The 24,488-nt window shown below is 39.2% G+C and overlaps 1 protein-coding gene across 7 annotated transcripts in view; it reads right to left on the reverse strand.

Annotated features, from left to right (window-relative positions):
• The window catches only part of GABRB1 (gamma-aminobutyric acid type A receptor subunit beta1), a 123,912-nt gene that overhangs the window by 99,118 nt on the left and 306 nt on the right, over positions 1-24,488 (reverse strand). For all 7 annotated transcript variants that reach the window (XR_005601723.1, XR_005601722.1, XM_039550727.1 and 4 more), the window contains one exon: positions 24,376-24,443. Coding sequence is in view for 4 of the 7 variants with exons in the window: in XM_039550727.1 (XP_039406661.1) it covers positions 24,376-24,443 (68 nt within the window). In the remaining 3 variants the exon portion in view is untranslated. Of the gene's footprint in view, positions 1-24,375; positions 24,444-24,488 lie in introns of those variants that run through there.

Raw genomic sequence — 24,488 nt, forward strand, 5'->3', positions numbered from 1 at the left:
CTGATGTAAAAAATAAAGCTATTTTTAAATCATTAACACCTGCAGCAAATTCTCTATTCGAATCCAAGCCTAACCCTCTAGATAGATGCTGCCTTCCTGGAATTGCAGATGGAAGGATCGGTTCAGGCTCTAGGTTCTTCCGCAAATTTCTCTTTTGGAAACTGAAGTAACTCTGCTAGGATGAATCTGAGAGTGTTCTTGTTCCCTCAGAGTTAACCCTTACACTAGCCAGAAACAGTGAGTGAGAAGACCTGGGGTTAGAGGATACGCTATATGGAAATTCAAGTGTAGGAAACTTAAGCTTATTTGATATGCAAGTGCTCCTTGTTCCTTACGGATTCAGCGCAGTGAAATCACGTCTTACAAACTGCGGAGGACATGTGCAATGATAGCAAACAGATTCTCCTTGTGGCAAAGCATGCTGTGTCAGGATCTGCAGTCTTCTGTTGTGAAAAGTACACGGAAGATGCAGCATGAGCTGGTTAGTATCCACCCATATACTCAGTGGGTTGCAGGTTTCGTATCAGTACAAACACAAATAAATTTACTGCCTTGAGGATAAGATAAAATAACTCACTAATTCAGACAAAATTCAGTTTCACAGCCACAAGCGTGTGGCTCTGTCAGGCAGCATCTACCTGCGTGGGTTGAAAGCAAAGGCTGAACGAGCTTCCTTTTCTGACACTTGTGTCTGTTTGTGTATTCAGTTACATATAAAGCAGCTGCTTTCCCTGCCAGTTCTGGGCTCATGTACCCACACTGTGCCCTGCTGTCTAGAGGAATGTGAAGAGAAGGTTGCCAACTGCCTCTCCCTCCTACCAAAGCAGCTTTAGCTGTGGAGCCTTTCCCTTCAGTGGCAACACGGGCAAGCACAGCAGAACCAGGGGTGCATTGAAAGAGGAAACTGCATTCAGGGATGCTTGGGGAGAGGGCACTCGAATCAGTTGTTTTGGGAAGAGGGCCTGAACCTGGAGCAGAGTTGGGGTCACTGCTGCGAGAACTACAGGATTTCCCTCCTGTGCTTACCCTTACAAATTTCCTGTGTCCAGCAGTTGATTAGTTTAGGTAAACACTTACTTTGCTTGAGCCTTTGCCATCACTAACCACAGCTCTCAGAGCTCTGTTTTAACCTGTTCTGTCTGGGAACCACAAGCCAATAAGGAATAACTGTTATGTTCCCATATATTGCACCAGCTGGGAATCATTTTGTGATGCAGTGGAACTACTGACTTCCTGCCTTCCACTCTTTTTTTAGCACGTGCAGTCACAAAGGAGCAGGATGCTGCATGTGCTCTGGTCTGCACTTCCCAGTACAACCACTCATGCAGAGCTGTCGAGTGTATTTCAGTTACAATTACACACACCATGTATTTTGATGATGAATTTGCTACAGGACCAGAGAAAGGTAACAAATTATTTATGACTAGACAGATTCCTGTTTATAACCCTTATGGCTACTGCTGTATTGCTGCTAGATTTTAATACCTTTGAGAAGGGACTTCATATTAAGAAATTTGTCATCTGAAAAATAAAGCCTGTCTGCACATTTGGTACAGAGGGACTTCAAATATCCAGATTATCTTCTAAGCAGGCTTCTTTTATCTTTCTAGAGGGGTTTTACTTCACTGTAAAAAATACTGAGAAATATACTGTTTCTCTTAATAAAAATTATGATTTAGAGATAATTTGTTATTCTTACCTCTGCTGAAAATGTGGTCATGCAAATGTGTACTGAAAATTTGTAATACAGGTTCTTGCATAGAACTACATAGATTTCTAGACAGGGGAAGAAGCCCCCCTTGACAGGGGAGTATGTCCAGTCCTTATTCCCTGCCAAGGCAATGAAAAGAACACTTTAATTGTGAGTTTTCACACATTCCTATTTTGTAAGTTTACTGCTTAACTCCTGGGGAAAGAGAATTCTCACCAGAACTGCACATGCGAACATTTTAATCTAGTATTAGTGTGGTTTTAATATTAGGCATTTATGGAGGCAGGGAAGGACCTCAGATACATTACACCTCATGTCTTCTTGCTTCAAAACATGCAACTACTTCTACAGGAGCAACTTAGCACTGCACCAGGATAACTTTGTTCAGATCATTCCTCAAGGAGGCATGGAATCAGTTACTCTAGAACACAGAAACTGTGTTTTGCACAACTGCTCAAGCCCAAAGGGAGCCAAGTGAAAAGACAACAGTGCTGTACCTTCCTCCTCTGGGAAGAACATCTGGTTTGCATGGCCACACCATGAGCATTCAGTTAGGAAGACAACTTCTGTCTGGCTAAGTTAGGCTGAGTGAGCTGACCCTATGCTTTAATTTTGTGCATGTGAGTCTTTTGCTTCAATTCTTGGTACAGGCAACCTAAACCGCTTCTGACCCATGTCTGTACTGAAAGAGAATGATACGGCTGTATTTCTGGATGCCAAGGTCAGATTAATAATCCCTGCTGAGTCTGGACTAATTATTTTGGGCACAGTGCTGCAAGACTGGCTTCCCTGCTTTCAGACTAAAACCAGTATCTTCATTTTGCCCTGCACGATGTGAAAATACAAGCCTGGAAAGGGATTAGCTTGATGATCATCTTGTACTCCATCACAGGGTGACAGGTATCCAGAGCCAGCCCTACAGCTGCCAGCTCCAGCTGTAGGCATACCTGAAGCCCCTTTCTGATCAAGTTACAAAGCATTTTATACTTTTCTTTGCAGAGTATCTTAACACATAACAACCAATAAGCACCATACACAACACCTTTACATTTGCCTATAGCCTATCATAGCTACTACCATCACCATATTATAGTCATTATTATCCAATCACAAGAGTAAGCAAGTTACAATTTAAGCTTACAGTGGAAAATTCTTAGACCTTTCTTCTTGCTACATCAACATTTCTTGTTTGCCTGCGATATCTTTTTGGTAAAGACATGTTTTCTATTTACTTATGCTCTTCTTGAGACTCATTTACTTGGTGAAAAACATGTCTTTGTTTGTAGTCACATACCTTTGTCCTGCTCCTAAAAATCTCCTTCCAACTCATCTCCAACCTTCGCCTTCTCAGTTACTCAGCGATCACTGTTTCAGCAAAACATCCTTTATTCTATATCAAAACTTGCTTTCATTTCTACCTCATCCCCAGCTTCTACATTCACAGACCTTTCTGCCAAGCCTGCATACCTTACCAAACTTTCATCCTCCCCAACATGCCACCCCACCTACTGAATTGCACCACTACAGGCCTGACACAAAGTGCTGCTATTGAGATTTGTGCTCATGAAACAAAGAGTGGAAAGAGCAGGGAACAATGCTCTAAATTTAGTCTGTTTAGAATACCACACCACTGAGTATTCCCATCTATTTTCAAAGCTGCAATAAAGCGGCATGGCAATACTAGTAAATGTCATTAGTTCTTTGAATTAAAAGAATTACTTCCAGCCAACAATAATAGATTAGAGCAATTCTCGTCTACTACATTAGTCATTCTTGGCAGTGTGAACATAATGAATCTGAGGAGTTTACAATACAACCATCCAACTAAAAACTTGGAATATAAATTCTCAGCCTCTAATCACTTCCTTTTTTGTCTCTCTTTAGTCAAGGCAGTATGATTTTTTTTTTCAGTCAGAGAGTCATAAAGTTTCTGTTTGAAGTTTTTATTGGTTTTCAAAAATGTAGTTGATTGGTTAATGTGATTTTTTTTTTAATAATCCTTCTTTTTTCAACACAGGTAATTTTTAAGCTTTAAGAAATTTACCTGAAACCACTTTTTTTTCAATTAATAGACTATAAATTTTCATTACCCAAATATATTGTCATACCGTCTTAACTGGGCTACGAATATTAAAGTACTGCCCTTGTTCTATTTTATTTAGAAACCTTTTCAGGAAAAGAGTATCTCAAGCATAGCAAGTGTGTTCTTTTTTCTCCCTAGTGTTTAGTTCATAGCTGTATTGATAAAAACAGCATCATAAAATAGCATCAGCATTATCTAAGCCTTTGACATGCTACAGAAGCCAGTATTTTGTTACTATAGTTCTTAAACCTGACAATGATTTCTCCGTCATTGGTACAACCTCCTGGTATAATATAAGTGGAGTTATTCTTGATTTATGTTGGAGAATTAAGTCCTGCTGAGGCTGTTACCACTAGAATGGGATTGGGAATGGGATTGGGAATTTGATTACAGCTCTTTCTATTTCTGAACTGGTCTTTGCTGTTCCTACTCTTTGTCTGGACTACAGTCCAAACACTGCATGAGTGACAGAGCTAAATCTGAAGAGATTTAGAGACTTCAAACAGGTTGAAAAAACAGTGTGCTTTGATTCTTCAAATATTTGTGCTAAATTTTGAATTATTTTTCAACAGTCATACTGAATAGAGAGAAGAGAGCAACTCCTACTTGCTCCGAAGAGATGCTGGTTAGACAGTGAGCGAATACTCTCTGACACGGTTTAACAAATTACTTCAAATGCTCTCTGACACCTTTAACAAATTACTTCAATACCTTTAAAAGGCACCTTTTAATAATCGCATCTTTGGTTATCAAAGGTATTGAAAGATGCTGATGGCTCTAATGTAGAAAAGCGTGCCAAAAGATTTGATCTATGTCACAGGTTATGAGAAGATCTGTACAGATATTGAGTAATACCATTTTTGCTTTTTACCCAATGGCAGATTTACAGACAGCTAGAAAATTCCTCAGATTTGAACACAAAGGAAACACTGAACTTAATGGCTGCACTCTGGAATGATTACTGACAGACAATATCCTGCACAGCAAAGGGGAACCCCCAGTCACAGAGTTTGTTTTATTTATTTATTTTCCTTTATGAGCTATTTGTGTTTGTTTGTACAATACTTCGCCTTGCTGGCAATCTCCAAAGGAACGCCCCTGAAAAACTGAAGTGTTAAATGTTCCTTCTGTTTCTTCTTCACAACTAACCTTCCAATACTACTGTAATGGAGAAGCAGAGTTTTTTGCAAGCTGAACAAAACGAGTGGATGAACCTACTATTTTACCAAGAACAACGTAATGGGGAAAGGAACAAAAAAAATTTACAGCAATGTAGAGACAGGGAAGCCCAGTATTCCTGAAATGTCAAAATTTACAAAAGTGATAAACAACTCTGAATCTCTTTCATGTCCTTCCCTCCAGTCTTCATCATTATACTATATTCTGTATTTTCAGATATTCTGAACCAAACAGTAGTCTACACTGGGAGAACTTCCCAGAGAAGTTCCCAGAGGAACTAAAAGTAAATGCAAGACAACCCTGTAACTAAGTGCTGTACCAAAAGATCTTGCCCTTCTCTGTCCATGTTGGCCAGCCTCCCCTTGGTTTAATTCAGGAAGGATTTTTACTTGATATTGCTTCCAGTTGTTTTCATTCCAGAATGGATGAATAATGGAAAAGAAAATAAAAAAACAGTTGTCTCTCTGCAGCCCAGCATAGAAACAAATTATATCACTGATTTGACAAACATGTCAGACACACTCAGTGAAAACAAAATTGCTTTTTTTCTTGCTGTTCTATAATCAGTTTACAGATTACAGAAATTTATAGAAAAGACAAAACAGTTAAAGACTTGGGAGACACCATAAAACTCCCCCCCCCCTTTTTTTTTTCTAACATGTGCAAGTCCAGTAGATATAGTTAGTTTAACTCTCAGGCTTATAATCAACAGGACAGAAGAAAATTTTTATGGAAAATGCATTTTTGTAGGCACTTTCTCTCATAAAATAATCCTCTTAACCACTTTTTTTCTCCCAGCTGTTTCAGCAAAAATTAATTCTCAAGTGATTAGGAGCTTGAATTACGAGCATTCAAAGAAACTCCTCCATGATCTGAAAATGCTGAAAGCAAATCAGTCACCTAAGAAAACATAAAAATACAGATGCAGAAATATATCATAGAGAGAAATAAATCCTTCTTTGTGACTCTAATTCTTATGCTGTGAAATTAATTTAGGTAATTCTTATTTTAAAATGAAATCAGAATTATCATAAAATATCATCCAGTATTTTAGTAATAAATCTGATGGATGTTGCTATAACTGGTCATGTTGAAAAGCTCAGACCTTCCGCAGAAGAAAATAATATCGCTACATAAAACAGAACAGCAACTCTACGGCTGATTTAGGAACTGAATCAGGCCATCTAGAATCACAGCCAAGGAACAGCTTTCCTTTCTAGCCCTGGTTGAGGGAAGAACACCACTGCCTTTTACATGATCCCTAACAACTTTATATATGATGTCCTTGATTACTGTCCTGTGCAGTTTCTTGTTACCAGGAAACATTTCTCTGCCTGACTCATAATTTTGACTAAATAAATGTTTAAATAACTGTGGCCAGGCATTCATACCACTTTTGGAAGTTACTTTTTTTTCAAATATCTTATTTTTAAAGGTTGTTTTGCTTGGAGGGTGCAATATACATATAGTTCTCCTGCTGCTGGTCAACTATTGTATTCCAACAGATGCAAGTACTTGTAATGGAAAGCAAGGGAAAGATTAATGGGTTTTGAAGTATTTTTTGCAACAGATTTTTGTACACTGACAATTCGTTAGCAGCAAATGCCAAGTGAAGAGGACTCCAAAGGTTCCTACAGGAAAACCAATAATACCCATATGAAAACATGGGTAACAGAAAGAAACAATGGCTGCCACAGGTATAGGAAGAATGGTTTATAAAATCTTCAGGATAAAATTTGGATTTCTGCACTGGACTGTGTTTTCATTTACTGTTTTGTTCACCAAGGGAATTAGATATTTTCCATGGAACACTCTAAAGGGAGACAGAAACTGAGTCATAGTATTTTGATTATATAGAAACTGAATCACAGTATTTTGATTACATTTTAAAAATTTTGTATCTGTGTGTAGAAACAGTAGGAAAGCTAAATTTCACAACACTGCTTAATATCATGCTCAGTTGTTGATACTGTCTGGTTTACAAAACACTTTCTGGAGCAAGGAGGCTACAGAGTAGAGCCAGGAATTTGTTTCAGTTCCAAATATAATAACATCTGTTCACAATCATGGTAGAGCACTACAGGATTGATTGTCATCTTTGTGAAGATTTCTGTGAATTTTGCTTTTGCTCGGTCTATTTAGCAGTGAGGAGTAAAGAGACGCTTTAGATTATTCCATTCCATTTTCCAGTGTTAATGCCAAGTCCCTAGCATAACCTAGGCCTTTTGTGGACCTTTATGTTAATAATAATCACTAAATAAATAAAGGAATTTAGGAAGCATTTTTCAAGACAGTGTTTTCCCCACCGTACTTCTGCCCAAATCCTCCTACTCAAATCCCTAGTTATGCAGCTACCTGTACAAACACCTCTAGCACTGGTTATTGAAACACCAGTTCTGGTTTTTTGTCATTTGAGCTACAGCAAGGAATGAGGACAAGAGATGGCAGCCATGGGACAGCAGAATGCGGAGAGCTCTCTTTTAAAGGGAAATTTTCTTGGCCAGCTTTTCCCATCCAGCTAAATACAGACAGCAAAACATTTCAGAAAATAAAATTAAATTTAAAAAATTAAATTAAAAAAATAAAGTTAAATTACATTTTGTATTTCTCTTTAGATTATATTATGCTTGCAGATATCTAGATAGGAAAGATTTAATCTGTTAACAGAGACGGACAAAAAACCAATTGTTTTGTATTTAATTTTTAACATGTAGTCTCTTCTGAGAGATTTTATTGCTCAGAAACCATATTTTACTTTAATGAAAAATGTAATTATTTAAAAAATTTAAAAAATTTGATTGTACTATGATAAATACAATACACCATCTAGTATTTGTATTTCAGTCTGGCATGCTCTAGGTACATCATTATCATATAATTACATGTTTTCTGCTGATCCTTTCTGAAATGCATTTCGCTCATCCTCTGATACACTTTTATCACTTGACTCTGTGAACTCAACTTGTCAATAAGACTGTTTGGGCATATCACGACTACAAAGAAACTGAGAAATTGCCCGTGTCTACTATCAAGGTATTATATCACTCCCTGCTAAGGTGAGAAACATATTCTTGCCTGATGCTTATAATCCACTTCAGGGAAACACACTGCCCACCCTCACCAAACTCAGAAACATGCTGGAAAGAAGATGGTTTTGGTTTCTTTCTAAGCACTGTTCTTGACCTGGGTCTAAGGTATGCCTTGCTGTCTGGACTGAAGGCACACACACTATTTGCTTTTCTTGCTTCCAGTGCCATTTTAAAATGTCAGTGTTCTCCCTGGAACCAGTTAAAGCATGGAATGCCATCTGAACAACTCTGAAAGTGCAGGCTAATTTCAGCAAGTCCATAAGTAAACTCCAGCTGGGTATCTTCCTAGAAGATACCAGAAGTCCCCCTTCACATCTGCCATGCAGATATTCTGTTTGCTCACCTTCATGACAATGAATCAGACACCCTGTGAGCTTTCAGCTTGACTGCCCTGTTGTGCATATCTTATGTGTCAGATGACACTGAATATGAAAAAAAAGCATTTGGTGATAGCCTACTGCTGCATATTCAGTGGAAAAGCCAACCCTTAGAAAATGAGCTGGATTGTTGACTCTAAAAAAATGTGTTTACTTATCTTATTGCACCATATTTTCACTCAGCCTTGCATGAAAATTCATTCTTGGCACTGACGTGGAAAGCAATATAGAAGTTGCCCATCTACTAGGATTCATAGTGTGGAAAATATACTCTCTCCAGGAATTTGATTGTTTCAGGTCTGTAATAATGCCCAGGCTGAGTGGTCAAAGCCTTTTATCTACATCCTTATCTCAAAGATGTTGGTTCCAAACTTACTTCAGTCAAGAGTACCTAGGAACTCTTTGAGAAATAATCTATGCCAGCAAAGTATCTTGAACCTGCTTACTCCCAGCTCTTTTCACAAACAAATTTAATATATATCATTTTCCAGGATGACAACCAGGAAGCTGAGCAAATGCAGGAAGTCAGGTATTAAAATAAACAGGATGCAGGTACATTCAGGTAAGATTGCTTAGTTGTAAGAACAGGCATGAAAACAGAATTAATAAAATATGATTGATAGTATAAAAAACCAGTAGAGGTGTGCTGTAAGGAACAAAAATTACAGGAAAATTAGGAGATTTGGGAATAATACACGGCATTGCAATTACTTTCCATCCAACATCTGAAAGATGCTTTGTTCTGGAATGCATACATATGCAGAAGTTGGCTTTTGAAAATACAGTTTGTCTGCTTGTCCTCTTTCTTTCATCTGAATATGATTCATTCATTTCAGACTAGTTACTGCCAACTTATAATAGTGTTGGTGAGCAAGGGTTCTGATCCAACATCAGCGTGTAGTGAAAAGTGTGTCTCTGAAATGGACTACTCCTATGATGTGTAATGGCTTTACACATCAGTTGTTTTCTCAGTGATGTCTGAAAATACACCTAGGAAGCAGGAACATAGTGAAGCATGCACCTGCAGCCTACCCAAGGCAGATCCTTACACAGGCTGGTACTTGCAATGGCGTATGATGTGCTGTTTTATTAACTTGAAAGTAAGTAAAATGGCCATTGATTTTAAAGGTACTGTATCAGAGAAAAACTTGAGGAAAAAAAAAGCACTGTGGAATGTAAAACCAAGGAGACAAAATGACTCCTTTCCTTTCATGAAAGGAGCAGATACTGGGATATGTGATACAAAAGTAATCAAATGAATGGATGAGAAATAATGTCTTGGAGTCAAGGGGAACCCCCTGACTGAGATAGGGAAGGACTGCTCAACTGTGTTCTGATTTTAGCTTCTGGAGTCTTTCAGACTGGCTTGGAGTAAGAACAGTAAATACACAGTGAAGGGCAGGATACTCCTCACTCAGTGGATGGAGTAGGTAAGATAACTTCCCTCATTTCACAATTAACACTCTTAACAAATGTATCAGGTTTTGACATGGATCTAAATATCTTGTCATTTTTGGGTCCTGTTATTCATTCAGTATCTTTAAGCAGCTATAACACTCAGTTATTGGGACTTCTTGTCAAGTGCATGAAAATTTCCAGTTGGCACACACCAGCCACATTACCTTATACCGCCTTTGATTGGTCTTTCTCAGAGAGACATGGCCAAAAGAATGAGTCCAAGAAGCAATTTTATGCACCAAACCACAGTAATATCCATACAGTTTTTAGATGTCTTTAAATTACTTGTGCAACTGGTTTGGTAATGTGGTAATGCTTGAATCATGAGACTAAGAACTGCTGAGCAAAAAAAGTGCTCCTTCCTTTGAATTTAAGGAGTAACATATTATGAAGGAGGGGGAAAAAAAAATCTTTGTCAAGGTCTTCATACTGCCTAACTTTAGCCCCCTAACCTTGAAGAAATATCAGCACAGACTTTGTATGATAGGATTAATAGAGAGAGAGATTAGGATACTTCAAACAAATTGTTTAGAGGAGGGAGGAAAACTTTCCTCTTTGTCACTTCAAGCAACCTGCATTACCCCTCTGGTGAACAGACTGATAACGACTGAAGATATTTGGCACTACTGCACTCAATTCTCATTACAGCATATCAGTAGCAGTGCTTTGTAATTGAAGTAACTGACCTCCTCATCTACCCAGGAACTGAGTATCCACCTTCTTGTACCCCTCAGGGATGGCTGACTTTAAATGTGTTCCTCCCAGCGTAAGACACGACTTACCAAGAGGCCAAAGGGCTGAAACTGCAATGCAGGGTTGCTACAGACAGAGTTTTTGTCCAAGGGCGCATTGGGCCTGGCACTGACAGAACACCCAGTGAAGTAAGTGTCCACTCTAGTAACAAGAATGGCAGGCTTGGGAAGACCATTTTCATTTATCAGCCACACACTTTGCATGAGGGCTATTGTTCGTTAGGGTGCACTAAAACTCTTCCACAAACACCTAAAGAAAAACATATTTCCCACAGAGGGGAATTTCTGCTTATGCTAACTGCCCTGGTAAGAGTGTGAACTGAAAAGCAGATTTGTGCCAGTCTTTATTGTTTCTCCTCCCCACACGCCAGCCTTGCAGTATCTTGCAAAAGACAATATGATCACAAAGGGATAAAAGTGAAAATCTGCCACCTCTTTAATGATTAGCAAAGCTTTCTGCTTTTTCATGTTGTTATCATGTTCCAAAAACTGGGAGAATACTGTTCTGAAATTCAGTAAGGTTAAATAGCCTTACTAACAGAAAAATCATGCAAGTTGCTTACCTGTTCTGTTAATCACAAGAAACAGGCATTTAGTGGCGTCAAACACTAAACAGAAAGAAAGAGAAAGCTTCATATTTTGATGTCTGATTCTTCTGACAAGTGACTATCATTACTGTCTTCTCCTGTGAAACCACCTGCCAACAATATATTCTTAAATATTAGAGTGAATATGTAAGCTAAATAAATAATGAATACATGAAGATTTCCCAAGCCAGAATCGTATGTGCTTTGAAAGCTAATGCTGACAAAGTAGGCATGATGCTGTGTGGTATTCAGAAACTTCTCTTTATTCTTACATTCACACTACGTTCATCTGGAAACCTACCATATTGGGCAAAGTCTACTGTGATGACTGAAGCTAAATTCACAGCTGCCTCTTGATATATCACAATATGTCATTCAGCAATACCACTGAGGAAAATGTAATTACTATGCAACATTTTGTGCTTTCTTGGGATTTCTCACTAGGTAAGTAAGAAATAAATTCCTGCCAGGACTGCAGGAGTATTCTTGCAGAGATGTAGGAACAGACCAGCTGGGTCATAACCCACGATGCTGTGTTGAAATTACAGGTCACGGGATATATTCTTTTTTAGCTGCAGGCTGTAAGCCTTTTCTTTCCACCTGAGTGTGCAGAAACTTGCTCACTGTCCAAATGAACGCTCATACAATGCATTTAATTCCCGTAATACCCTTGTAAGGTAGAAATCTTAACAGAGAAGCAACTGAGGGCCAGAGAAATTGAAACAAACCAACCAATCAAAAAAATCCATGTAAGGACAGAAATTTACACTTTGGTTCCACTTAACATCTCTCCCCTGAGACTCTTTCCTTCCATAAAGCAAACACCATATAACCCCTGTAGGCACTGATCTCCTGCTGAACACAAGAGTGAAATCTAAGACACTCCAGGCCTCCAAAACACTTTATGAGCATGACCCAGACACCTGAATCACTGCCTTTTCCTTTGGAAAAAGTACCTCCACTCACAGCTTTGTTCTGCCACTACAATGACTGTTGTGGAAGGAGGAAGGAAGGCATTAACACCCACAGGAGGAAGAGGCGTTAACATCCACACACTTCCCCAGTTTCAGTACAAAATTCAGCTCCTACTCTGGATCTATTTTTGATTTATTTTAAAGTCAAATATACAAATAAAATCAAAGGAAATTGATTGCTACCTACAAAGAACAGAAGAGAGTCCCACTTGTGACTTTTAAAACGTGCATGCCATTCTGATAAAGTGGTTGTGGGTGTGAGTAAGAAAAAAGATGATGCATAGGTATATGTTCATGTTCATTTTGTTTCCAGTGGAGCTGGCTCAGCTCCAGTGGAAACAAAGAAGACTGAGGTCTCAGATTACTGTCAGAAAGACTGACAGCTTCTTATAAGAACGTTTAAATTATACCATCACAGAATGGTTATGGCTGGAAGGGACAAGATCATCTAGTTCCAACCCCCCTGCTATGGACAGGGACAGCTTTCACTAGACCAGGTTTCTCACAGCTACATCCAACCCGGCTTCAAATGCTTCCAGGGATGGGGCATCCACAACTTCTCTGGGCAACCTGTACCAGGGCCTCACCACCCTCACAGTAAGAAATCTCTTCCTAATATCTAATCTAAACCTACTCTCTTTTTGTTTAAAGCCATTAATCATTGTCCTGTCACTACATGCCCTTGTAAAAAGTCCTCCTCCATCTTTCTTGTAGGCTGCTTTAGGGACTGCAAGGCTGCAATTAGGTCACCCTGGAGTCGTCTCCTGGGGTCGAACAAACCCAATTCTCTCACCTTTTCCTCACAAGAGAGCTGCTCCTTCCCTCTCATCATCTTGGTGTCCTCCTCTGGACTTGCTCCAGCAGGTCCATGTCCTTCCCGTGCTGGGACCCCAGAGCTGGATGCAGGGTTCCAGGTGGGGTCTCACCAGAGCAGAGCAGAGGGGCAGAATCCCCTCCCTGGCCCTGCTGCCCACGGTGCTCTGGGTGCAGCCCAGGACACGTTTGGCTTTCTGGGCTGTGAGTGCACATGGCTGGGTCACGCCCAGCCTCTCACTCACCGGCACCCCTAAGTCCTCCTTGTCAGGGCTGCTTTGGATCTGTTCATCCCCCAGCCTGTGTTGATACTGGGGGTTGCTCCAACCTCTAATTTAAACACTAGGCTAAGATGCATGAATATAGCAGCAGAAAATTGTAAAAAAGCTGCAAGGAAAACCAAGCTGTCTGCAAGCCAAGACTCTGCAATGACAGAGAATATATTCCTGTAAGGGTAACAGACTTCTTCTTTTTCTCACTTGCTCATTTTAATTCTTTTTTGCATTTTGCTTCTCAGAGGCATCATCATAAAAATTAAGCATTTAAAAAAGTTTTTTCTTGATGTCTGTATGTATTCAGAACAGTTTATTTTGTCTTGAATTTACAAATGTTACAGGCAGAATTTTTCCAAGAAAATGCAGTTACTGCAGGAAAGTATAATCATCTTGAATAAGGTTGGTTTGATTCATTACTGATGCATCTTCATTGATTTCAGAGGAACCTAATCAAAGAACAAGGTGAGCCAAGCACTTCAATGCTCCACATACTCCAGAGGAGGCCTTTGGAGCTGATATTCAGTGGAAGAACAGCTAATAAATGGGAAGAATCTTTTCTCCTACCAAGATGTCAAATATATTTTTCTTCCGTAGAATTTCTACAAAAGATGACTCAAGTATTTAAACCAAAGTGTATTAGTTCAAAATTGTTTTTGGCTTACTGTTGCATAAAGTTTGTCCAGCTTCTTGCTCCAGAGTTCTTGGATATTGCAATGTGTTGTAATGATCACTTCTGTTTACTGGAAGTCACATGGAATACTGACTTCCCAATTTTTTTGGCTAAAAATTGCAAAATTATCCATACTAATGAATTTAATAGATTTGTAATGTTTTAAGTACAGAGCTCCATATTTTTTAATTCCTTTCCATAAGACTGTGCTGAATTCTTCATTACTGTAATCACTTGGATGAGAAAAAACCAGCACAACAATTGCTTTATTTCAAGTTCCTTCTAGCCCCACAAACATCCTTGGGAAAAGAAACCAAATATGTAATTCATAAAAAATGTTGACTGCACTGTAAAAGGTTCTATATAGTACTATGAAAAATAATCTAAACCACGGTATTGCTGTTTCAAATCTGTTGAAAAGAATTAGCCATCTGTCATGACAGCAGCTTGACCCGATGGGCCCTGCAGAGCAGCAGTGAGATCAGCGGGGTCCTGCTGAGCCAGCAGTCCTGTCCTGCCGAGTCAGGCCCTGACGCTATTCCCTGGCACAACAGGTTGTCCCCAGCAGCACCTCTTCCACTTACTTGTTCTCTATGATCTGGAGCACCACTGTTGCCTGGATTTCCAAACAGAAGCTGTGCAAAAGTCACTGAAACCATCAGGTTCCACAATAAACCCAGGTAATAAGCTTGCCTGAGTAATAGGTCAGAATCATCTGCCTATTATTATTTAACTTATTTTTTTTTAAAGTGTTTGTTTCCAATAAGATAGTGGCTTAACAGCTACCCTGCTGTGGGAGGAGGGCGGGAATAAGCATGACTTTTACTTCAAGAGAAGAAGTGACTTGTAAACAAATTGGGGGGGAAAAAAAAAGGAAGTTACTTTTCTCTTTCCTTCTGGGAAAGGAAACCTACTTTTAAACTGGACACCTTAATGAGCAGTGTTCCTGGATGGACCTTTGTTTTGTGTTACCTTCTGAGAGAAGGCGGCAGTTCAGGAGATGAGCTCTCATTTTAAATGCTTCTGGCTTCTGCAGATGTGAAATGAAAACACCTGAGGGCACTGAGAGCACTGCTGGCTGTTCTGCTACTCTTTGCCAGTGCTGCACTCACTCCTAATAATGAGTTGAAGAATTAATATTAATACCCTTTAAAAAGTAATTCTCAGGATATATTTAATGTCTGTTCTTTGACTAACTGGAGTGCTTACAGCTACTTTGAAGACACTAGAAGATGATAAATTCAAATCCATTGTGTTTCCTAGTGGACAGTATAACAATATTGTACACACGTCACACTGCAAAATGTCCAGAGACCAAGGGTGACAGTGCAGTATCACATCATTCATGAGAATACTTTTGACTCCTCTTGTGTCTCCTCTTACCTATTCCTCTTCTAAGGGGTTAGAGCAGTATTACTTTAAAAACATCCCTGTTCCAGTGAGAAATTGAGGAGATCAAACCCAGAGAACTACACTGGTCGGACATGGGCCATATCTCCCTATTTTGTCTCTGGCAGTGGTATTTCCCTGGTGTGATCTAAAAGGCAGAACTGTGAAAACTGCATTTAGAATTACAGGGTTCTGGGAAGGGAAAAAGGAAAGATTCACGTTATGGTAAATTTTCAGCACTGTAGGGATGAAATGGCCATTGGGATAAGACACTCCCAAAACAGGAAGAATTTTTAGCTTCATATTTGGAATTGGTTCACTGAATTGATCCAATGTAGAAATTTCCAAAGATCAACTTTCCCTGATAGACCATGTCACATTGGTGAGAAGAGTCAAGACAATGGCTGTAAGTGGTTAGTACTTCGTTATGTTTTGTCATTATATTTTCCTGATATGTGCTACTCCTTCTCATCCTCTGCTCTGTACTTAACTCTGAGTTTCTACTAGGAATAACTAAAAAGAAAGAATGTATTATCTGGAATGTAAATAATCTTTAATGTATCAAAAATTCACACCCTTAGTGTGCTTCTGAAAAAGAAACTCATTTCTCTTGACAGTGGGAACTGAAAAGATCTATATTCAGAATTCATTTCCAATTGACACCAAAATGACAGTGTATTTGCTTCCTATTAGTTTAGGAATACATGGAGCATTGAACAAGTTGTGAAGACTGTCAAGCATTACAGATTTCACTCCCAGCATGTAACTGATGTTCTGAAACTTTTTCCCCCCCCAGTTGGTCCTGGTGCAGTAGCTAAAACAAACTCAGAATTTACAGGTGGATGTCAATCTCATGCTTTGTTCCCTCCATAGGAAACCAGTGACAAAGCTGCACTGCCTGTGAAATGCGCTAATACAAATGAAGCCTCCGAACCTCCTCCATTTCTCTCCTTGACCAGTGGTATTATTTTGATCAGTTACTGGCTTACAAATAAACCACTGGTAAAAGAAAGGATAAATCATAATGGAAGAACACAGGATAGGAGGGTATCATTCCAGGCTTCGTTATTCTCTCATGCTGTTGAAGAGCAACAACACAGAAAATTGGAAATAAATAAAGGTTTACAAATTATATAAACTGGAGAGCTGAACTGCTCCTGCAAGCTGCTGAGTAAACTGCTGAGCTGGTGGAGCTAATATGTACTTCATTTTAGTGGTGTAAGAAATTTTATCTGTGAGCATATTCATTGAAAACATGGGACTATCAGCATCTAGTCCACCTGGATGGGACAGGAGTCCTTGGTGCACTGCAATAATGAGTACTTACAGAAGCTCCTGAGATACAGAAGCACGAACATATCTACCTGCCACTCATGTTACTTCAGTTACACTTAGGAGGCTCTTCAGGTTAAAAATATGCTGGGAAATTAACTGCACTCCTCTTTTAATATGATTAAGATCCTGCATAATATTTAGACACCGTTTATCTGTTTCAACAGTTTTAATTTTGCTAACTCTTCAGTTCTTTCTACAAGCAATTAAAAAAGACATGACTGAAATTCTTCCATCTCAGTCAAATGGATTGATGAGTTCTAATGGAGAACATTTATTCCAACTTTTAATTAAGTTTGGCAGTCTGAAATCATTAATCTTTGCTTTGAAATTATGTACTGTAATGTGAGCATTTAAAACCATACAAGTCAATCTTGTTATAAGGTGGATGTCTGAGTGATAATGCAGCTTTCTAGAAACTGCCTTTGAATCTTTTAAATTACCTTTCTGTTACATCATCTTTCCTTGGTTCGTGACATGAACCATTAAGGATTTGCCCCAGCAGAGGATGCAACCAACCTCAGTGTTACACTGCTTTGGCCAAAAGCAACCTTTTAATCCTGAAAGGTTACTGTAAAAGTTGATAGGCAAGAAATCCGGTCTACATATTCCATCCCACGTAAATCTTAATACAAAGTTACTGCTAAAAGAATCAAACACACCGCATTTCCTGGTGTTATTCTGCTGGATTATCCAGTGACTCTTACGACCAATTTCCTTGTGAACATATTTGCAATAGTTTAGCCTTTGGGGTGGAAATAATTTCATTCTAATATGTTTTTTGGAGCACTACCACAGTTACAGGCATTTTTTAACATGAGAGAATTCTACAAGGATGATAGTGCATACCTTGAGATCCTGGGTTCTCTTTCCAGAAGAAAATAAGGAGTCTCAAAGAGCATTAAAGTATAAAATCTTCAGGTAGCCATCTTGGACGTTTTCACCACCTGCCAGAAGACCTTATAGTTGTTTTTTCAGCCTTTACTGATGCTTTGAAGTACAGCACACTTAGGATGGATGGGAGATGAGAAACCATAGAGAATTCTCCCAAGCAGCTGCTGTTCGGAATACCGTGATCAACAAAACACATCAGCTGTGGATACTTCTAAATGAAGGCAATCTCTGGCTTTGATTTAACAGTTTCAGCTGTTGTCAGAGTACTCGGCATCCTATGAACACAAACAGGTCTTTCTGGTAACAGCTACTGAGGTTGTTACTGTTCCTCCACTGAGGTTCCTCCATCTGACAGTACGAGTGTTCCCTCTCTTGGTTGCACAGCTTCAGCTCCAGGTCTGTATTGAGCTGCAGTTGGTAGATGATTATTATGGCCTAGAGGAGGTATGGAACTTTTCAGACAATAGAGTACAAAGTAAAGCTGATTAAAAAAAAAAAGACTAAGTTCTGCAGACATTTGAAATGTATGCTTTGAATTTCCTTATGAAGAAAAATGCTTAGTTTGGAACATTCTGATATTCTCTTTCAGAAGTCAGATGTAAAATCCAAAATCAGAAGTAAAAGGGAAATGCAGTTGTGGAAAACGTGAAAGCTTTTCATTAAGCACTTACCCTGTCCTGTGCACAAGAAGAGAAACATGAAATTTAATTTTATGGATTTCTTTTTCTTTTTTTTGAAAGAAGTTAATTTTGGGGAATGGGTCTCCTGGTGTTAATCGTTGACTATTTGGGACTGTGAATGTTTCAAAAGGTTTGTACCACTGAACTGTGGGACTTGTGCACATTAACAGATCAGCTGGATGTTTCCAGCAGTCACAGCACAGCCATGTTGTTTGATGCAGGTGCACAAACAGGCAGGGCTGGGGAAATCCTTTCATCTTCCCTTCCATACAACTAAAAAGCCTATCTCTTTGCAGGCATACCCCTTATTTAGTGAAATCCTACATACCTTGAACTGGGTGCTAAAACTTCCACTACAAAAGGGCAGGGTGTCACCCCTCTAATTTCACAGGCACCACTGTGATACGATTGATTAACCGTAGATTGTGGGAGTCAGGAGAGTTGCACTTGTGGGGAACCGTGAGTTTAACATTAGACAAAAAAAATATGTATTTTCTAAAGGGCATTCATAGCTAGTTTGTTTAAGCCTTGAAATCAGAAGAGTACTGTGCCTGTCAGCCTAAAAAGAAAATCTGGACTACAGTTTATATCAGCCCTGAAGCTGGCCTCAAGTTTGTTCGACGTTTGAAAAATTAAGATGCATCTGATTTCTGGATCATATGAAGCAACATTTACATTACTGCTTTACAATTTCTGCCTATTCATCAATTTTTTTGAAGGAATGCTTATTCTTGTCAAATGAAAAACAATCCAAGAAAACATCCACTAAGAGTGACACAGTCGTTTAACCTCAAGCTGCCCATTTCTACATTCATTCCATGTTTCACTCTTTATAACATAATTACTCCTGTTTGGAATAGGCAGTGATGAAATGATCTGGCCTTTATGTATTATTACTTGATTAGTTTTTCTGTATTTGCTGAAAAAAAAAAAATCGGTTACTGAACATTCTTATTAAAGTGCTTTTGCATGTCCTCCATGCTCTTTAGGATAGTTGCCATATAACAAAAAAGTATTTCTCCTTTCTTCTTCTGCACTACAGCTAAGTAAATTTTCATTAATAACTATTAAGCTTTATGACTTTTCAGAAAAAAAAAATCAGTTTAATCTGTATGAATATCTTCAGGTAAATATATTTAGACCAAGGACCATTTATTATCATTTGTGTTGCCACACTGGCTGGGGCTAAAGGAATTTTTGACGTTTTAGTTCTATATGAACAAGACTTACGATTACAAAAAATGGAACTTGGCTGCTCTGATGCAGAGAGCCAATTTGGTTCCCCAGGATTTATTTCTGATGTCGAGATTCACAACAGCCGCCATGCTAAATTCTCAGATACTTAATCAAGACAGGAAGGAGGAATAAGATGCGTGAAACTCTGGCTATGTTAGTAAATATGTCTTTCTCAATCTGCAGTACACACACATACATAATATATACATACATTTTTATGCAGTTGGCTTTTTAAATTATCAACTTTACCAAAAGGATACAAAAAGTGAGTGGTTTAAGCTAAATTAAATTCTTTCTGGGGCAAAAAGATGTTACCCAGCAGGTTGGGATGTTGACAGCATAAAAGATATACAAATTCTCAGCAAGATTTGTGGCTTATTTGGGAGATCACATAAATATAAAAGGCTTGAATACAAGTTTAGAGAAGCTAAAGACTAATACGTTCTTTCCATGTTTTCTTTAACTTCTTTTTGCTGGGACATGAAACCTTCAGTCTGCAATCACAGAAACTACATCATCAGTGTGAAATCAGTATGGTAGGTCAGGAATAGTGTTCCAAATATAAAATAGAGGTCTTTTTTCTTTTTTTTTTTTCCTCTTTGGTGTCTTTTTTAACTACTCTATAAAAGGTTCTTTATCATATGCACTGTTTTTTTAAACTTTAGGACATGTACATGACATCTTTTGCCTACTATAAAGGTTTGACCACCTTTTTTTCAGTAAGGAACACATTTTAGAGAAAATGACATCATACATCATGATTTTTTTGAGAGTCCAGCTACTCCTCTCGACTGTTTCCTAGTAGACAGAGCAATACATTATTTGTTTGTTTGCCCTGAAGCATGACACTAATTACTGCCAATCATTCTACCCATGTTTATTCTTGATATACAAGCAGCACCTTCTGCTAACCACATAAAGGCATCAGAGTAAACCAGACATCACAGCAGCTTAACAATCTAGTAATAGCATGGTTCTTAATGAACTCTATATTTATGTAAACTTCTATTATACTTAAGGAACTCTGTCATGAATGAACGTTAGCTGAATGGTCATTAACTGAGACAAGGAGAAGGGTCACCTTGTACCTTTGTAAGGGAATGCTTGCAGTTACTGTAGCAAGGCTGTGAAAATCAGATGGAAAACTAAACTAAAACTTATATATCACAGTATATTAGGGAGAAAGCATGGTTAGAACTGGGCAGTGCTCACTAGGATGTTTATATTCTACTTCTCCTGCTTGTTTGATGCATGACAAGCTCTTCAGTTGCAAAAATCAACATAAGACAACATCTCTGATGTCAAATGGGAGAGTCGTAAGAATAGATGCTTCAATTAATTATTCCGTAGAAGTTAATATGGCAGCTCACCACAGTATTATTGAACTACCAAGCAGCTATAAAACAATGCTATTTAATGAGCTGAGGAGATGAGGACTGAGTGCTAACAGAGAAAAACCAGAACAGAGAAAAACAAGACTGTGTAAGTCTTGGTTCATTAACTGAGTATAGTATTTCACAATAGTCTAGTAGATTAGAACAAGCCACTACGACCAGCCAAGCTGCTTGAACAGACACTTACTGGTGCTCACAGAATTCAAAATAATTCTATTGCCTATATCTGTGGCAGGGCATATCACCCCTCTCCCCACCACAGGTGGCCAGTGCAGACAGGAGAGATAACCCAGGCAGGCAAGGCCCAACAAGTATCATCTCCTGGCACCAAAAGGTCTGCCATCTTAACAGATGTGGGAAGAGATAAAACATAGGTGACCAAAAGGCCTGTTTTTACACTATAAAAGTACTACAGTTTATTACAGAGGCAGAAGTCTCCTACACACACCCTGAGAAGCCTTCTACCCAGATGCCCTGAAGGCATGCAAGACTTCTGCCCAGAGCCTGGACACAGATTCTGTGGTTACTTTCCTGGGAATTGAGGGAAAGGATTTCCATATGTACTCCATCAGGAACTGGATGGTAAGAATCACTGGATCGTAAGTTATATTATTTCCTCGCTAGCTGTAAAATAAATAGGTACCTTTAATCCTGTGTGTATAATACTATTTGCCTCTTTTTGTCTTAATCCTGTGTAGTAATAGTCTGTCTTAAGTCTTATGCCTGTTAGTTTTGTGTCTATTAAATAAATAATTCATTCTATACTAGATAGAATCAGCCATTATTAAAGAACTTACAAATGAGAGTGGGTCTTGAGGTGCTGGCCACCCCAACAATGTGACTGCCTACTGCCAGAGGCCTGGGCAAAAGGCAGGGACTTACTTAAACCCACATCATCCATTCATAACAATATTTCAACTTTTTACCCAAGAACTAGATTTACTTGGACATACAAATCAGCCTGTTGACATGGCAGACAGTCTACAGCCATGACCATATCTCAGCCAGCACACCAAAGGAGAACACCTCCTTCACTGCCTTTCTCTCTCTATACATATATATAATTTTTACTCTCATTTATGCATTTATACTGGAACACAAAATTTAACTCTGTGGCCACCATGATTGGGGATATGTGTCTCCGTCACTCTGGATATAAGGCTTCATGTTCCTGTGGAAAGCCAAGAGATAAGACAACTCCCTCCAATAGAGATAGGGTGAGACTGACTGAACTCTGGGGGATCCAACCAGACCCTCTTGCCAGGAGGACTTCACATAATGAGAGTGTTGCTCTCCCGGCTACTATCCCAGTTTCCTTCAGCAACAAAACTGCCCTATAGCTGAAGGATGCTATAAATAACGATCTTCTGAAAAACATTTCTGGCTCTGAAGCCACAGAACAGTAGCTCTTTTTTTAAGAAGTCTAAAAGACACAGTTTAAAAGAAGATGAATGACTTGCATATGACTGCATCAAGCATCTCAAGGCTGTGATTTCTCAGAAATAAAAAAAAAGTACTAGAACAAAATATTATTTTACTAGGTAAAAAAACCTTTTCTTAAGCCAAGATATCGACTCCCTTGTTTTTGCAATGATGGATGAAATTACTGATCATTGTCCAAAACCAGGCAGACAGTCTCTAGCAACACAGAACACTCTAGATACAGGTATGTACAGGTAGTACTTGTGATATGGGAAAGCCATCTCAAACTGATTCAGAATGTTTTGCCTTCAGGAATGGACTATGGCTACAGCTACAACTGGTTGCTTCCTTCTGCTGTGAGATGTGGCATTTTATGAAATGAGAACATTTTCTTACTTTTTGACCAGCTTTAGTCAAGCTGCCCCCCTACACACAGAGATTATTCAAAGAATCCATCTTGCATATAACTTTTCTTTCCCAGAGGCTGTGCAAGTGTTAGAATGGAGAAGAAAGTTTTGACAGGTACAGGATGCAACTAAGAAATGCTGTGAGCTGGTGCAATGCAATTAATGCCCTGTGAGATTGCCATTGGAAACTGTCACATCCACTCCCCTACAGATTAACAGTATTTCAGATGTCGAGACTTTACAAGGTAAGTTCTGGACTTTTCAGAAAAGGTATTTTGGTGTTTGCTCTGTTCAGCTTTTTCCGGGTGTAATTCCATTACAGGGTAGTAGAAATAGTTTGGAATTGGAGTAGATGTGTTCTTTGACTATTTTGATAAGGTCTATGTTCTGTTTACTCTGCCCTATCTGTGTGGTCTGTACCATGTTCCTCCCTAAAAGTACAACACAGCAACAGGAACACCAGGAGCTGAAACTTGCAAAATGTTTTTGTGTGGCATTAGCAGTCTGTAGAGCTTGGTATGCTACACACAACCTGACAAATTTTGTTTCCTCCCCACTCTACCATGCATATTCATAAGCAAATATAACAGTTACACACAAACAGAAGCTGTGATATATATATAAAAAAAAAAATGGAAAAAAACCTAAGTATGAAAACAAAACAAAAAAAAAATCTATGAAGAGATTGTTTTAATGACTACTATTAACTAATATACCAACAAAGAAATCCCCACTCTTGGGTAAATTACTTTGAATGGGCAAATATCACCTAGTGAAATAAACTGCTAATCAGGATGGAAATGTAAGGTTTCTAAGCTTCTTTTAACTAAAAAGGTGTTCCCCTATGTACAGAAAGCATCTTAGATTCATGCGAAATCAAACATAAGCAAGTGAGAGCAAAATGCCCATGACACTGACTAATTCAACATGATTTTGTGTAACGTTCACACTTGCAACTGATTTATTGTTTTCTTCTGGGAAAAAGCTGTCAAATGAGGCAGGTACTGAAGAGTCACATTTTTGCTCTTTAAGCCTGCTTGTCTATTAGCATTCCTTCCTGCAGGAGAAATGAAATCAAATGCAGAATGTTTCACACCTGTAGCTACGAGACTTCTGATTTTGATAGCTGGAAACATCCTTATGTACTTATTCTACAGTGTTTTTCTCCTTCTACAAGAAAGAGAGCGTTTTCTAGAACTCCTTTTTCTCTTTACACCTTTTGCTCAAGGCTACTAGTGTGCAAAATGAACTAACTCTTTAAATAACTTAAAATGAAAACATGCACATCTGGCCATCTGCTGCTACAGCTCAAGAAACTCCAGCGTTTCCGACAGCAGCTGCTGACTACGCAAAGGGCAAACGAGAGCAAGTGAGACCCAGAACCTCAAACCTGCAGCAGGTGCTCTGACCAAGGCAGGGAGCTCTTCCTAAGTGCCACCGCAGGCATGCCAACACCATCTTAAAAACGCAAATAACTTTTCCTAGCAACTGCGACGTGCTCGGTTATTTCGTGGCGATCGCTGCGGCTCGGTACGCGCACCCCCGCGCAGCCGGGCTCCCGGCAGGTTGCAGCGCGGGCCTCGGGGCTCCGGCAGCCCCCGCACGGGCAGGGAGGCGCTGGGGCTCCACCGCCCCGGCCCGAGGGTCACTCACCATGTTTACCTCCGAGACCACGTCGATGCTGGCGATCTCTATCCGCATGCCCACATCCACGGGCGGACCTGCGGAGGGAGCGGGAGGCGGCGTTAGCGGACCTCGGGGAGCCG

The sequence above is a fragment of the Corvus cornix genome, chromosome 4, assembly GCF_000738735.6.
Source record: "Corvus cornix cornix isolate S_Up_H32 chromosome 4, ASM73873v5, whole genome shotgun sequence".
NCBI lineage: Eukaryota > Metazoa > Chordata > Aves > Passeriformes > Corvidae > Corvus > Corvus cornix.